This window comes from Rhinoraja longicauda, chromosome 2, assembly GCF_053455715.1.
Source record: "Rhinoraja longicauda isolate Sanriku21f chromosome 2, sRhiLon1.1, whole genome shotgun sequence".
In the NCBI taxonomy this organism is placed as follows: domain Eukaryota; kingdom Metazoa; phylum Chordata; class Chondrichthyes; order Rajiformes; family Arhynchobatidae; genus Rhinoraja; species Rhinoraja longicauda.
This window is the reverse complement of record NC_135954.1, coordinates 34023672-34041027: the sequence shown is the minus strand read 5'-3', so window position 1 is coordinate 34041027 and position 17356 is coordinate 34023672. Positions and strand designations below refer to the sequence as shown.

The following is a 17356-nucleotide window of genomic DNA, read 5'->3' as shown; positions in this document are numbered from 1 at the left end:
AAAATGATGTTTGACTAATCTATTGGGTTCTTTGTGGGTGCATCTAGTAGAGTTAAATGCAAGGAGAGCCGGTGGGAATAGTGCATCCATAAGGGTGTTGGTAAGGACACACAGTATGAGGGTGAATAGTGTTGGAACATAAAGAATTGGGGGTAAAATACTAGCATGAACTCTACACCCCATCCCCAAGTACCTTCCTCTGCAAACACAGGAGATATAACACCTGTCCCGATATCTCTTTCCTTGGCTCCAACACACTTGTCTGTCCATTTCGTCCGCAGATGCTGCCTGACCCACTGAGTTTAGACTTTAAACTTTAGACTTTGGAGACTGCATTTCTCAGCGATCACCCCGTATACTTGCACTATCCTATACACTAGGAACAATTTACAATTTTTTTTACCGAAGCCAATTAACCTACAAACCTCTGCATCTTTGGAGTGTGGGAGGAAACTGGAGCATCCGGAGAAAACCGATGCGGTCACAGGGAGAACGTAAAGACTCCGTACAGACAGTACCTGTAGTCAGGGTCGAACCAGGGTCTCCGGCACTGGCAATTCGCCTTCTGCGCCACTGGGCCGGCCAGCACTGTGTGTTTTGCTGGAACTGAGGGGATGTGGGTGATCCTAGAAGATGGGATGCTCCATATGTTATCAAAAACTGGGGCTGCACAAGGGTCTTCTAACCAGGACAAGTGATGTCAAAGGTCTGTCTTCTGACACGTAGCTGTTTTTTTTCTCTGGTTGCTCTTCAGTGCCACAGTGAGTGGGCGATTTGGTATCTGCTGGTTGTGTCTAATGAGTTTGTCCATTGAGCTGTACTTAAGTAAACTGTGATAGATCTGTCTTTAGGCAGATCTGATCTTGGCAATTGATTAGTTTCTTCAAACTTTTCTCAGCATGCTCAATTTTGATGGAACTGCTTATTAATTGAAATGCATTTTTTCTTGTGTTTGTTCCCCATGGTTTACATCTGTTATTCTGTTCGGAACAGCTTTATTTCCATAAGACAGCAGCGAGTTGGAAGTTTCCTCTGATGCATAATGCACACAATGTAATTCCACCCCAGGCATTTTCAGTGAAAATAATGGCCAACTTGAGTTTGTTTTGACCTCTGATCAGTTCTGAAATGCAGTCACGAATGGCACTTTTGTTGCATTGTTTTGTAAACTCCTACTCAGTCGACACAGGATAATTTTCACCCACAGCTTGAACATTATTCCATTTGAGTTATAGCGTGTTTTGCGTGAAAATACATGACATTTCAGCATAACCATGATTTAAGGATTTATTTTTAAACTTGCGATAAGGTACGCAGTTTTAGGATTAATCTCATGCTGGCATTTCTCACACACCTACATAAACAACGTTGGAATTAACAGAGGCAATTTAATTTCAAGAACACTTGCCATCCGGGTTTGCTGGCAGGACATTCATTCAGAGGCCACTCTTATCATTTAGCCTCAGTGCCAGACCTGTGTTGCTTTTCAAAGGGTCAGAAACTGGGTTCGATCCTGACTAGGTGCTGTCTGTACAGAGTTTGTACATTCTCCCTGTGACCTGCATGGGCTTTCACTGGGATCTCCGGTTTCCTCCCACACTCCAAAGACGAACAGATTTGTAGGCTCATGAGCTTGGTATAATAATTAATTGTCCCTAAGATAGACACAAAAAGCTGGAGTAACTCAGCGGGACAGACAGCATCTCTGGAGAGAAGGAATAGGTGACGTTTTGGTTCGAGACCCTTCTTCAGATTACAGTTAATTGTCCTTAGTGCGTGCCAGATAGTGTAAATGTTTTACGGGGATCGCTGGTTGGCGTGGACTCGGTGGGCCGAAGGGCCTGTTTTAGCACTGTATCTCTAAATAAACTAAACTAAATCGAAAACACCTTAGCATTACAGAGAAAGCAGCAGTTACATTGTGTTAAGATCAGGCTGAGAAACCAAGGAACTCCTTTGGAGTTTGTGAACTGAGATTCAACATCACCTGATCTAACGGCGCTGTGTGTGTTTATTTATTTATCTGATCCAAGTCATGTTGTGGTTCACCCAGTAGGATCACTGAATTCCCATTGGTTTGCCAGGTCCAGAAATAGCGTTGAAAACTTTTTATTCAGGCACAATGTTTGTACGATATCAGAGCAAAGAATTAAAATATCTCCAGACCTTAACTAAAAACTGAACATATCATAAATAACAAAAGGACAAGTCAATGGATATTTTTAAGGCAGAGATAGATAGATTTTTGATTAGTACGTGTGTCAGGGGTTATGGGGAGAAGGCAGGAGAACGGGTTTAGGAGGGAGAGATAGATCAGCCTTGATTGAATGGCGGAGACTTGATGGGCCGAATGGCCTAATTCTACTCCTATCACTTATGAACATGAATTTATGAAAACAAAAACTATGGAATTACAACTAAAAGACTAAAGACTGACATAACTAACTAAGACACTGCACATTCAACAAACAACTTTCACATAGAACATACTGCTGAAAAACAAGTATCCTTATCTATATAGGGTGATTAGGATTCTTATCTATATAGGTGATAGGGTATCATGTTGCTTTGTACCATGAAGGGATAGAGACCCTTCTTCAGACTGAAGTCCGAGTCTGAAGAAGGGTCTCGACCTGAAACATCACCCATTCCTTCTCTCCAGAGATGCTGCCTGTCCCGCTGAGTTACTCCAGTTTTTTGTGTCTTTGGTTTAAACCAGCATCTGCAGTTCCTTCTTACACGCCATGAAACGAATATTGTTCACAGTTCTGTCTAGGTTCTTATCAGTTGTAATCTTGGGTTTACAAGTTGTTCTTTGAGGTGAGTTGACTTTAGTTTATTGTGAGGTGTACTGAGGTGCAGTTAAAAGCTTTTGTTGCGTGCTTATCAGTGTGTGTCACCGTGTGCAGTGGACTTGTTTTCAAGTAGTTGAAGGTTTTTTAATGAAATAAAGTAACCCCATCAATTGTCTGCAAACCCTCACAACACTGTTAAATAAGAACACTTCTGCACCGAGATCATATTACCTATTTTGTTCTGTGGCCTAGTTCTGTTGCATGGTATATTATTTTTGGGATTAAGGATAGAATTTTAGCAGAAAGCTGATTGTGGAAAGCAATCAATGTTTACTGTGTCACAAAATGCTGGAGTAACTCAGCGGGTCAGGTAGCATCTCAGGAGAGAAGGAATGGGTGACGTTTCGGGTCGAGAAGCAGAAGGATCTCGACCCGAAACGTCACCCATTCCTTCTCTCCTGAGATGCTGCCTGACCCGCTGAGTTACTCCAGCATTTTGCGATATCTTTGATTTGTACCAGCATCTGCAATTATTTTCCTACACAATGTTTACTGTGTCCTCTGTGCATGACACCAAACTATCGATGCTTTGCGCCTGTCTCACATCGCATAGGTAGTGTACTGCCCTGCAACTCCTCCAAAATCACATCCTCGCATGCCTGCCCTGCTAATGGAAAGTTTATAAATTCATAAGTGATAGGCGCAGAATTAGGCCATTTGGCCCATCAAGTCCACTCTGCCATTCAATCATGGCTGATCTATCTTTCCATCTTAACTCCATTCTCCTGCCTTCTCTCCGTAAACCCTGACACTCATACTGATCAAGAATCTTGCTATCTCTGCCTTAAAAATATCCAGACTTGGCCTTCACAGCCTTCTGTTGCAATGAATTCCATAGATTCACCACCCTCTGACTAGGGAAATTCCTCATCTCCTTCCTAAACATAGAAAACATAGAAAATAGGTGCGGGAGTAGGCCATTCGGCCCTTCGAGCCTGCACCGCCATTCAATATGATCATGGCTGATCATCCAGCTCAGTAACCTCCGGAACATCCTTTAATGCTGAGACTATGACCTATGGTCCCAGACTCTCCCATTAGTGGAAACATCCTCTCTACATCTACTCTATCCAGGAGAGGAAGGAGTTTTAATGGGGAATTGATGGCTAACTTTTTTTTAGCACAGAGAATGTTTGATATCTAAAACTTGCTGCCAAAGGATGTGGTGGAGTCAGATACAATCACTATGTTTAAGAGATATTTCGAAAGACACTTAAACAATGAAGACATGGAAGGTTATAGACCTAATGGGGGCAAATGGCTTTGGTGTAAATGGGCAAAGTGGTTAGCCTGGATGTGAGGAGCCAAAAGGACCTGTTTCTGTGCTGTACTCTTCTATGACTAACCAGATGAAAAATTAACCTTAAATTGTTATCCTGGCATTTCTATTTGCAGTTGTTGACTAACTTCCTCTTTAGTTCCAACATTTCCTGGTTTTTATTTGCAGAAATAGTAAGGATGTTTAATTCAATTGTGCATTTTTTTTTTCTTCTTTCCTTTCACAGAATGAAACAGAATCTCATTTAGTTTACCAGATCGCAGGCCATAATGTTCCTTTATACCTTCAACTTCCTGGTAAGATTATGGTGATATTTGATACTATTCATAGATTTGTAGGTATGTGGAAATTTAGTTGGAATGATGATGAGTTTTTGCTCAATTATATATATATATATATATATATATATATATATATATATATATATATATGGGATTATACATTTTATATATATATATATATATATATATATATAGATAGAAAAGACTAAAGACAATTTAATGGATGATTTCTGAAACCAGGTTCCACAGTTGAAGTCGCGGGAATACTTAAAAGTGGTATTTTGGAATCGCATTAACAGATAACTGGATGCTATTTAATCCCTCAAATCTATGCTGGTTTACATGATGAACAATCTTTATCGTTCCTCTTATCTCTATAGTTTAATTTGCCTTTGAAAATGTATCCAATTACTTTTTGAAAGCTGCTTCTAAATTTGTATCCCCATCCTTTCAAGCAAGATCTGCCAAATCCTACCTATTATATGCAAAAGAAAGAAGCAGTTCTGTTTATTCACAAAATACTGGAGTAACTCAGCAGGTCAGGCTGCATCTGGGGAGAGAAGGAATGGGTGACGTTTCGGGTCGAGACCCTTCAAGGCTCCCCAGATGCTGCCTGACCTGCTGAGTTACTCCAGCATTTTGTGAATAAATCGATTTGTACCAGCATCTGCAGTTATTTTCTTATAAAGAAGCAGTTCTGATCGTTTTCAGAGTGCTCAGTCACTGGAAAAAAAATCCATTTGTTTTCTCTAAACCTTCATGAGTTTAAACTATTGTCAAGCTTCCTTCTGAGTCCCTCAGCTGGAAAGAGAGCACCAGCTACTCCATGGAATTGTCAGCCCTCATGCCTGGAAGTATTTGAGCTCTTTTTGCTTTTGAAAATTCATTAGTAGAATGTTGATCTTACTGGCAAGGTCACATTAATCCCTCTCGTGCTGTTTCTCCAACATCTTTGGGATTATTGATGTTAAAATCAGATCAACGCTGTGTTGAACATGATAACCTGATTAGTTATGTTAATGAGGTTTATATCTGAGTCTGTAAGAAGTAACTGCAGATTCTAGTTTAACCCGAAGATAGGCACAAAAAGCCAGAGTAACTCAGTGGAACAGGCAGCATCTCTGGAGAGAAGGAATGGGTGATGTTTTCAGGTCGAGACCCTTCTTCGGACATCAGGTCTCAACCCGAAACGTCACCCATTCCTTGGGCTGCAACAATGTGTTGGGAACCTTTTTCTCAGTGGAACACTGCACCCATGGTTTCACTTGAAGAAACTGTATGGTCCAAGAATTGGCAGCTGGTAGTCCTCGATCAACAGTTCTGCCCCATGTATAGTCTTTCCACTGATTGGTTGGTACGCAACAAAAGCTTTTCACTGTACCTCGGTACACGTGATAATAAACTAAACGAAATAAACTAATCTAAATGTAATGCACAATATGTAGACCACCTTGTGTTCCTACATACAATCCAACAATGTTTGGACCAAATAAACCTTTCGTGTTTCCTATATTTCAGAAAAGGTTGGAAGAAATGATTTTGGTCTGGCTGGGAATTCTGGTCTTTCGAGGAAGAAAAGACAGGTTTGTCAATATATTTTAGGATATCAAATGAATGAAAAAGTAAATCAGAGAATATATGATAGATTTAGATTTATATGGATAGTTGGTTCACTTTATATTTTACTGTTCAAACAAACCATTGGTTTAAAAATAAGGTTTAAACATTAAACTCTGTAATGCTTAAACCTGAAGAAGGGCCCTGTCCCGAAATGCCCCCACCCATTCCCTCCACAGATTCCACGGTACATGGATAAAGGGCACAACATATAGTGCAAGATAAAGTCCAATTAAAGATAGTTCAAAGGTCTCTAATGAAATGAGGTAGATGGGAGGTCAGGACCACACTCCAGCTGATGAGAGGACTGTTCAGTTGCCTGATAACAGCTGGGAAGAAACTGTCCCTGAATCTGGTGGTAGGCATTTAAAAACTTCTGTACCTATGTGTGACTGGGGTGAGACTGGTCCTTGATTATACTAGTGCCCTTGCTGAGGCAGTGTGGTGTGTTGATTATGTAGGCTATGGAAGGGAGGTTGGTTAGTGTGATGGCCTGGGCTATGTCCACACCTCTCTGCAATTTCTTGTGTTCCCAATCCATGCTGCAATGCATCCTGATAAAATGCTTTCCATGGCGCATCTGTGGAAATTGGTGTGTTGTTGGGAGACATGTCAAACTTCCAGAGCCTTCTATGAAAGTAGAAGCATTGGTGTGCTTCCTTGGCCATAGGTTTGATGTGGCTGCTCCAGGATAAATTACTGGTGATATTTACTCCTAGGAACTTGAAGCTTTCGACCATCTCTACTTCGGCACCATCAATGTCTACCTGGGTATGTGTACCGTTTCGCTTCCTGAAGTCAATCACAATCTCCTTTGTCTTGCTGACATTGAGGGAGAGGTTGTCGTCTTGGCACCAGGTTATGAGGTTCTCAATCTCATTCCTGTACTCCGTCTCATCATTATTTGATGTCCACAGAGGTGTCATCTGCAAATTTGTAAATTGAGTTGGATTGGTATTTAGCTGAACAGTCACGTATAGTTTCCTACTTAACCAGTTTTGTTTTTTGTTGCAGATGCAACGATTTCGGCGGGATGTTCATGATGAGACAAAGTACATTGAGCTGATGGTTGTTAATGATCATTTTATGGTAATGACCACATCCAATATCAATTATGTGATATTTGATCCTTTGACATAATTTACAGAATAAAACATTGCAATAATATGACTTTCCTCAAGCAAAAATCCATGTGGTGCATTGGTCTTCATTACACAAGGATTTGGGTACCGGAGCAATGATTGTGTGCTACTGCTGTACAAGGCCTTGGCGAGACCATCTGAAGTTTTGTGCAGTCTTGATCTGTTACCAGAGAAAGGACAGGGAGAGTGCATTGAGGGTTTACTGGACTGATTCCTGATTGATGTATGAGGAGAGATTGGTCAATTAGGCTTACATTGACAATATTTTTACTGAACTGTATGCAATAAAAGAATTTCACTTTACCTTGGTACATGTGATAATAAAGAACCATTGAACCAATGAACATTCATTAGAGTTTAGAAAAATGAAGGGAAATGTCAAAGAAACCTTTAAAATAATAGCAGGACTTGACAGATTCGATGGAGGGAGGATGTAAGAGATGATGGGTTCATCCAGAACCAGGAGTGACAGCCTCGCAGTATGGGTATACCATTTAAAACTGAAATCAGGAGAAATGTATTCACTTAGAAGATGTAGCCTGTGGAAATTAGCTTCCATAAATGGCACTGGAAGCCAAATCATTAAATATATTCAAGGAGGTGGTGAAGAAATTTCTTAACATTAAAGAGATTTAGAAACATGAGTTCAAGGTACTGAAATGGATGGTCAACCGTAAATGTTTTGAATGATGGCGCAGACCCGAGGTGTTGAATGACCACCTCCTGCTTCTAGTTTCAGTGTCTTTGTTTTGAAATGGAAGGATTGGACACAATAAAAGGGAAATGAAGTACTCTTGGAGACAGACAAGGCAGTGTTAGTAGTATTTCAGAGGGCATGAATCTAATTACTGAAAGATTGTTCTTAGATGGTGGAAGCCACAAGGCAAATCTAACACTCGAGCAGTGGAGTGGAGAGTGCAGAATGAATGAAGAAGTTGCGGAGAATTCCGCACGGAATCTAGGACAAATCCAATTGGGGATAAAGTTCTCTCGGTCAGTTTTTCTAGGATGTAGGAAAACAACCGTGAACAGAATCCATGAGGTTGTAGTGGTTTCTGTGACCAAAGTTCGCAGAGTTCAAATCAACTGATTTGAAATGGATGACGTGAAGAGGATTGATAACTGGAAGATTAGCCCCGTATTTCACATATCAGGAACAGAACAAGTCGGAGTATGACTAAAGTAAAAGAACTGGCAGGAAATACCCAGATCCACAACAGAACGTTGTGTTCAGAACAGACCAGAACTCAGCATCCAGAGGTTCGAAAAATGTAGAACTAGTTGGAGATTGCATAAAATAGTCTTCAATTAATTTCACTGGTAATAGAGATGAATAGAGGTGACACGGACTTTGAAAGGCAAACTCAAATATATGCGAGGAATAGGTAGAACTAAAGTGTTTGATTGTACTTCACAAAAATAACTTTCTCTGTTGCTATGGAGAAACCACCTTGATCACTGCCTGCCCACCAACAGCCAATGAATTGCAACATTGCTGGCTTGGTGGTCTCGTAGAGCAGCCTCATTGGGACAATCCAAGCAAGTAGTTATTGTCAGGATGTCCTTTTGACTCTTGCCAGGGCTTCCGTTGTCTTCATTCGTCATGGGGAATTGTCGGAGCTTGTCAGGTGGAAATTGACCACATTCTTGAGACCAAGTTGGTGTCAGATAATTTGTTGGTAGAATTGGACCATAAGCGAGCAGCTGAGGAATAGAACAGAAGAGTTCATTGCACTGAATATGAAGTGAACCCCAGAGCTGCTGTATGCACACAATTGTCATCACAGTTTATTCAAGAGACCAATGTATTTTCAATGAGTGCCAGTAAAGCAGTTAATACTTTAACTTTATTTAGAAAATGCAACAGTAATTGTAGTTATTTCATATGATTTGTTCACTGTGTTGGCAGTATTTTAGGAAAAGTTATGTTTTTAATCGCATACAGAATCTAAAATCTTGAATGAGCAATGATCACAGAAGTATCTTACAGAACTAGGGTCTTTGAAAGAGGCGGCCATTTTGTCAACTTTTTTTTACATTTTCCGTCAGTGCCAACGTTTTTGGAAGTTGTTAATCTATTTTTATAGTAAGACTCTGATTTCATGTGTGTAATTATTCTGAGACTTGTCATCGCCAATCAATTGGACTCTGACAACTTGCATTCGTTTCCCAGACACTACTTTATTTACATGCAGAATAACAGCAGCATAGTCCCAGTTACTGTACTGTTCTAAAATTCTACTTGGAAATATCAACTTTTATACAGACATTGACCAATTGGAATCTTGTGCACTCTTTAATTCCTTATTATCATGACAAATTACCAATCTCGATACATTCTGATAAATATTAATAAGCAATCGAAACTACATTCTAATCACCAAACCCGATACATTCTTATTTGTGTTAGTAGCCAATAAAAACTACCTACAGTAAACCCTTGTGTTAATGGACCTTTTTATAATGGATTCCGGTTATAGTGGATGGACCGACCGACGGCTGCTGATGCCACCCCAGCTCGCACCGTCTCCCCAGTCGCTGCCAGGCTGGGCTGCTCATGTCACCCCTGGCCTGCACCCCCTCCCCGGGCACTTCTGGGCTGAATCTACTGCTGCCACCGCCGGCCAACACAGCTTCCTTAGCAGTTTCCAGGCTACTCCTGATGCCATCAACGCCACCAGTGACCCTTACTGCACTCCAGCTACCTGCGAGTCACGACCATTGACTCCGCTGACCTTTGCCTCCCCCTCTGACTGCCAGCAGGCCAGGGCCATCAACTCACCTGGATTCTGGCCCCAGTTCCGGACCAATATTCCTGAATGGTTTCGACCTGAAACGTCACCTATCCATGTTCTTCAGAGATGCTGCCTGACCGGCTGAGTTACTCCAGCACTTCATGTCCTTTTGTGTATTAACCAGCAACTGCAGTTGTTTGTTTCTTCTACTTATACAATGATAATCCCTTTCTTGGTTATATCAGACAATTGGCAATAAGGGACACCTTTCCCCGTCCCCATGCACCATTATAAGTGGGTTTACTGCACTATTTTTATTTTTTAATTCATTCTGATCGAAGGGGGCAGTTATTCCTTACTCTTAGAACAGAGATGCTCCCAAGGTCATTGTTCTGTGCAGACAAGCTCGCAAGATTGTTGCTCTGCTGTGCAGATACAGTTAGCTGCATGTTATCTTAACCCTTGCCTTGCTGCAGTTTCCACTTATGTAGTGAATATTATTTTTTCCATTTCATTCCTTTCATGGATATTGATTCAATGTAAAATATGCAGAAATACTTCTTACTCGTTATAAAAAAAGAATCTTGAAGGCTGATTCATCCAGTCTCAGTTAAGTATTGTAATGGTATTTAAGTGCCTGAAATGTTTGGATTGCACAAGTTCACAGCTTTTTTCCCCTCTTGTTATAGTTTAAAAAACACCGTTTATCTGTGGGACTCACAAACAACTTTGCAAAATCAATTGTGAACTTAGCAGATATGGTGAGTGATCATGTTATCTCTGAATAAAGCACCAATGTTAAGATAGTATTATCAAAGGCTATTTGCCTCAGTTTTAACTAGAATATGGAAAAACAACAGTGTCTAATTCTCTTTGCTGCTGCGCAGTGTTCATTTCTCAATTTGGAGCAAGTGAAAAAAGATAGACACAAGTTTAAAGTTCACTCCCATTTAATCAAGATTATTTATGGTTAGTCATCCTCAACAGTGCATTCAGAAAGTATTCAGGCCCCTTGACTTTTTCCACATTTTGTTACATTACAGCCTTATTTTAAAATGGATTAATTTTTTTTTTTATCATCAATCTACACACAATACCCCAGAATAAAAAAGCAAAATAACTGAAATATCACGTAAGTATTCAGTATTCAGACCTTTTGCTATGACACACAAAATTGAGTTTAGGTTCATCCTGTTTCCATTGATTATCCTTGAGATGTTTCTACAACTTGATTGGAATCCATCAATGGTAAATTACATTGATTGTACATGATTTGGAAAGGCACACACCTGTCTATATAAGGTCCTACAGTTGACAGTGCATGTCAGAGCAAAAACCAAGCCATGAAGACGAAGGAATTGTCCGTAGACTTCCGAGACAGGATTGTGTCGAGACACAGATCTGGGGAAGGGTATAAAACAATTTCTGCAGCATTGCAGGTCCTGAAGAGCACAGTGGCCTCCATCATTCTTAAATGGAATAATTTTGGAACCACCAGAACTCTTCATAGAACGGGCAGCCCGGCCAAACTGAGCAATCGGGTGAAAAGGGCCTTGGTCAAGGAGGTGACCAAGAACCCGATGGTCACTCTGACAGAGCTCCAGAGTTCCTCTATGGAGATGGAGAACCTTCCAGAAGGACAGCTATATCTGCAGCACTCCACCAATCAGGCCTTTATGGTATAGTGGCCAGATGGAAGCCACTCCTCAGTAAAAGGCACATGACAGCCCGCTTGGAGTTTGCCAAAAGGCACCTTAAGGACTCTCCGACCATGAGAAATAAGACTCTCTGGTCTGATGAAACCAAGATTGAACTCTTTCCCTGAATGCCAAGCGGCACCGCTCATCACCTGACCAATATCATACCTACAGTGAAGCATGGTGGTGGCGGCATCATGCTGTGGGGATGTTTTCAGCGGCAGGAACTGGGAGACTAGTCAGGATCGAGGGAAAGATGAACGGAGCAAAGTACAGAGAGATCCTTGATGAAAACCTGCTCCAGAGCATTCTGGGCCTCAGACTGGGATGGAGGTTCACCTTCCAACAGGAAAACGACCCTAAGCACACAGCCAAGACAACGCAGGAGTGGCTTCGTGACAAGTCTGTGAATGTCTTTGAGTGGCCCAGCCAGAGCCCGGACTTGAACCCGATGGAACATCTCTGGAGGGACCTGAAAATAGCTGTGCATCAATGCTCCCCATCCAACCTGACAGAGCTTGAGAGGATCTGCAGAAAAGAATAGAAATTACCCAAATACAGGTGTTCCAAGCTTGTAGCGTCATACCCAAGAAGACTTGAGGCTGTAATCGCTGCCAAAGGTGCCTCAACAAAGTACTGAGTAAAGGGTCTGAATATTTATGAAAATGTGATATTTCAGTTATCTCTTTTTAATTACTTTGCAAAGATTTCTAAACACCTGTTTTCACTTTTTTATTATGGAGTATTGTGTATAGATTGATCGTAAAAAAATATATGTAATCCATTTTTAAATAAGACTTTAACATGACAAAATGTGGAAGAAGTGAAGGGGTCCTGAATACTTTCTGAATGCAATGTAAATCATAGAGTTCAATTGAGCTAAAATGAGACAGACATGGTTTGTTGATATTCATATTAACAGAACATAGTAACCAACTGAATTGAGAGAATGCGTGCATGTTTTACACATTTTTGATACTTCCAATGAATACAAAATCTATTGAAATTATTATTGGCAGTAGAGCATGAGCCAATAATTTGATACAGTGAGATTTCTTTAGTTGGATGCACGGTTTCCAGCATAGATGTTGACCATCCCTCTGACTTCACAGATGTTGCCCGACCCTCCGAGCTCTTCCAGCAGCTCGATTTTTGACACGTGAGGATTAATGGAATAATCACTGCAAAATCCTCAAAGTTTCTAGTGTCTTAAAAAGTTTTCTTCATTTTATTCCAATTATAATGATTATTTTAAGTACTTTTGTAACCCATTTCTTAAAAATAAAATAACTTAGTAGTTGCATAGCAATAAAAACTGAAATAAAAACAGAATGCTGGAAATACTTACATGGTCAGGCAATGCTTCAGGTTAATGACCTTGTATTGAAATATAGATGCAGCCTATTGCATCCAGACTGTGTGCAGTATCCAATATAAAAGGAGCTGGAACATGCAGGCAGTCCCATGTCAAACTGCCAGCATTAACCCTCTCCCATAACTGTCAGATACAGCGAAGAAACAGGCCCTTCAGCCCATCGAGTTTGCACCGACCAACAATCTCTGCACATTAACACTATCCTACACAATTTTTACATTTATACCAAGCCAATTAGCCTACAAACCTGTACGTCTTTGGAGTGTGGGAGGAAACCAAAGTTCTCCGAGAAAACCTACTCAGGTCACGGGAAGAATGTACAAACTCTGTACAGACAAGCAGCCGTAGCCAGGATCGAACCTGGGTCTCTGGCGCTGTAAGCATTGTAAGGCAGCAACTCTACCGCTGCGCAACCGTGTTGCCCAGAGGTTCCAAGACTCCATGTGAAGTCCTCAACTTGCTGGCTGGGCTTGAGGTCATGGGTGCTACGTGGAGCCCAACAGTGGGCTGTAAACTGCTGAATGCTCCAGAATGTATCGAGGGGAATCTACTAATTGGACTTGTGTAAGGGTGGACCTGGAACACTAACAGCAAACCTATGCATTTATATGAGGAGAAGTGGCTGCAAGAGAGAATGCTAAATGTAAGATAATTCCATTTTTAAACTACTTGAGTTTGATATAATTACTTCAATAAATCTTTGAGTGATTTAGCATTTTTTTCATTCATGTTTTAAATTGCTTAATTGATTTTATTGTCCTAAAATGTACATACCTTCACCTAGTAATCTCCACACCACAGTCTGAAGAAGGGTCTCGACCCGAAAAGATCAGTCTGAAGAAGGGTCTCGACCCGAAACGTCGCCCATTCCTTCTCTCCCGAGATGCTGCCTGACCTGCTGAGTTACTCCAGCATTTTGTGAATAAATACCTTCGATTTGTACCAGCATCTGCAGTTATTTTCTGATACTCTTCATATGTCAGCTTGTCTTTCACTCCCTCACCTGCATGTTGAAATGGATAAATCAGAGACTCACTGGAGGTTAGATGCCATGGTCTGTGACCTCCTGTTTTGCAGCTGCTCTCACCACTGAGGCCAGGATGTAGCAAAACCTATCAAGCTGAGGGGCCAGGTGCTTTTTGCATCTGGTCATGCATTTATGTAGTGTGGTTCCATTCACTTCAACAGGGTTTCTGACCTTAACTGTAGAGATAAAAACTTGTAAAAAAGTATTTTAGTTAATGTTTTTAAATTAATTTACATGACTTCAATATGCTGTATGTACATTTAAAAAAAAACTTTCAGTTTTAAATTTAAAAAAATTAAATCCATCGTAATTCTTTTTAAACGTCTCTGACCAAATATTTCAGGACAATTAGAAAGGCCTTGGAGAGTTGCAACATCGCAAAAGGCCATCAAGGAGAAGTATAAAACCAGACCTAGCTGCCTCTGACAGATAGCCCTGGAAGAAGTGCATGCAATCTTGGTGTTAGTGACCAAGATGCCCCATCTATGTTAGTCCGACCTGCCCATTTTTGGCAAGAATGAGCAGTGACTAGTCAAACTGAATTTGGCCCAATTGTTTTCATACATTTCATAATCTCAGGATTATTTTTAAAAGGTCATTTGAGAAAAATTGTCAATGAATGTTTGACTTGCCATCTAGATGCTGTAAACAAATTCAGGGAGACTCAATCCACGTTATCATTTCTCACCTATTTTCAATTAATTTCTGATGAAGTGACAGTGAGCGGTACAGAGAGAACCTGCCGATGATCTTCCCTGTCACTGTTTTTATGCTGGACTCAAACCTGCGGCACAGTGGCGCAGCGGTAGCATTGCTGCCTTGCAGCGTCAAAGACCGGGGTTCGATCCTGACTATGGGTGCTTGTCTATACAGAGTTTGTACGTTGTCCCCACGACCTACGTGGGGTTTTTTCCGGGATCTCAGGTTTCCCCACACACTCCAGATGTACAAGTTTGTAGGTTAATTGGCTTGGTATAATTGTAAATTGTCCCTAATGTGTGTAGGATAGCGTCAGTGTGTGGGGATTGTTGGTCGGCGTGGACTCAGTGGTCTGAAGGGCCTGTTTCTGCATTGTATCTCTAAACTAAACTAAAGTATGTATGTGGCAATTGTATTTTAGAATCATTGAGACATACAGCACAGAAACACATCCTTCGGCCCAATTAGTTCATGCTGACCAAGGTGTCCCATCTATGTTAGTCCCATCTGTCCATGTGTGGCCCATATCCTTCTAAACTTTTCTTATCTACCTGCTCAAATGTCTTTTAAATGCTGTTATTTATTTAATATTGTTTTCATGGAATTTTATTGAACCTGCACTGTATTTTTGAATGGGAATGCACCATATATGACTGAAGATCATGAATAAAAATAGGTGCTGTTTTAATTTATATTTCATTCTTTATATTAGATTTTCAAGAAACAGCTCAACACCAGAATTGTACTGGTCGCTATGGAAACCTGGTCAATTGACAACAAGTTCCCCATAGACGTAAACCCTCAGGTAACTCTGCGAGAGTTTATGAAGTACAGGAGAGATTTGGTCAAAGAGAAGAGTGATGCCATTCATCTATTTTCGTAAGTCGTTCAAATGAATAATTTCTTAGATTATGGAGCAGTACTGAAGTTGAAATCCTTACTCTGTTTTTAAGGGCTCTTATTCGAGGCAGTAACAGTAACAATCATAAAGTCGAAGTTAGATGATAATTCAGAAATTATAATTTGATTGGAGTGTTTTATCACAGCAATTGCTAATTATTTTATTTTATTCTCATGACTTATTTTGTGCATTAACCTGGGTGCTGACCACCTTTTTGCTATTTTCCCTGGCATCAGTAAATGGTCATCTTATAGGCAGAAAGGGATCTTTGAGAAAGTATCATCCCTGCTAATCTGGAAGATCAGGTGTGCCTTCAACATTGTTAGGCGAATTGAAGTAACTGATTTGTGTTTTGCCTTGGCTGCATGTAAATGTATGAGATAGCCTGGTACATTGCTGAAAATAATATTATTCTAATCTTACTGGGTTACCTCAGGCAGCAAAAGAGCAACATTGAACTTGGAAATTAAAATACTTTGGATAGGCATGATGACTTGCACAAACTGGACATTTAATAGCTCATTCAATTTAAAAGAGCTCCAAAAATGCTTTACAAACAAATAATGGAGAAGCATTGAGGCTGGTCACCGGAAGTTGAAAAAAGTGGGTTTCAAGTAGGTTTATGAAACAGGATGAGAGGTAATGTGTTTTGAGACAAAAGTTCTAGACAGTGGGATTGATGTACTGGGATGCATGGATTACTGTACTTGGGTAATCGGAGCATGTGGAAAGGAAATGTTGTTGTGGAAGTCTTAGTTTTAGAGATACAGCATGGAAACAGTCCCTTCAGCCCACCGAGTCTGCACCGACTAGCGATCCTCGCACATATGTTGCTCAGGGAGACGTAGAACAGCAGCAAGGGAAAGATTTGAAACTGCGATCAAACAATATATAATGGATGGTAAAGGCTACATGTGGGAGTGTACGAAGGCAGGGCTGATGGGCAAACAGATCTTTCGTGCAGCCAGAATGCCAATGGCTACTGTTCAGTTACATGGGAAGGATGGTGGAAGAGCGTCAAAGAAGGCACTGGAGTTCCAGGTCAAGGATCCATGACAAGTCCTTGATCAGATTCATTGACTATGCTTCTATCCCTCCCAATGCTGCCTGACCTGCTGAGCACTCCCAACATTCTCCATGTTTGTTGCAGAGAAGGCAGCTGTGGGTGGAGCTGAGGATGAGACCCTGTGCTAACCTGGTGCCAAGCATAGGCACAGCATGATTCTGCATTACTGAAGAGTGCATTTACAGCCTATCAAACAGTGTGTGTGGGGGCATGGCCTGGTTGTAGAGAGTTAATGCTAATGTTCAGTTGCCCAGGCACAGTTGCATATCATAGTTGCATAGGCTTCTGACAATGTATCCCTGAATTTGTTTTATTAAATACTGTAGATTTGGAACGTGGTGACTTATCTATAATTCCTAGATTCTCTATCATTGCATAATTATGATGGTAATTCTTACAATCATATATTCTTACAAAATATATTTTTTCTTTGCAGAATTGAATCAGTTATCTGGTGCAGTCTAGTTACTTATATCCCTTCAGCTGCCTTATTTAGGTGTAAGCAGCAGAGATGAAAGATCCTGTTGGTTTCATATACACGTCATCAATAGGTATTAGTAAAATCAGGACTTTAAACATGGACACCCGATCCTTCATCCAACATGTCTGTCACTATGACATTAATTATTGATATATAATGTGTTCAGCGACTGCCTCACAGAGTTTCATCCTGTAGTTAGTG

The 17356-nt window shown here is 40.7% G+C and overlaps 1 protein-coding gene across 8 annotated transcripts in view; it reads left to right on the top strand.

The window, feature by feature from the left end:
- adam22 (ADAM metallopeptidase domain 22) overlaps positions 1 to 17356 on the top strand; it is a 230863-nt gene that overhangs the window by 105935 nt on the left and 107572 nt on the right. For all 8 annotated transcript variants that reach the window (XM_078416827.1, XM_078416844.1, XM_078416837.1 and 5 more), the window contains exons 7-11: positions 4361 to 4430; positions 5934 to 5998; positions 7047 to 7121; positions 10599 to 10670; positions 15420 to 15586. In XM_078416827.1, coding sequence (XP_078272953.1) covers positions 4361 to 4430; positions 5934 to 5998; positions 7047 to 7121; positions 10599 to 10670; positions 15420 to 15586 — 449 coding nt within the window. The remainder of the gene's footprint in view (positions 1 to 4360; positions 4431 to 5933; positions 5999 to 7046; positions 7122 to 10598; positions 10671 to 15419; positions 15587 to 17356) is intronic.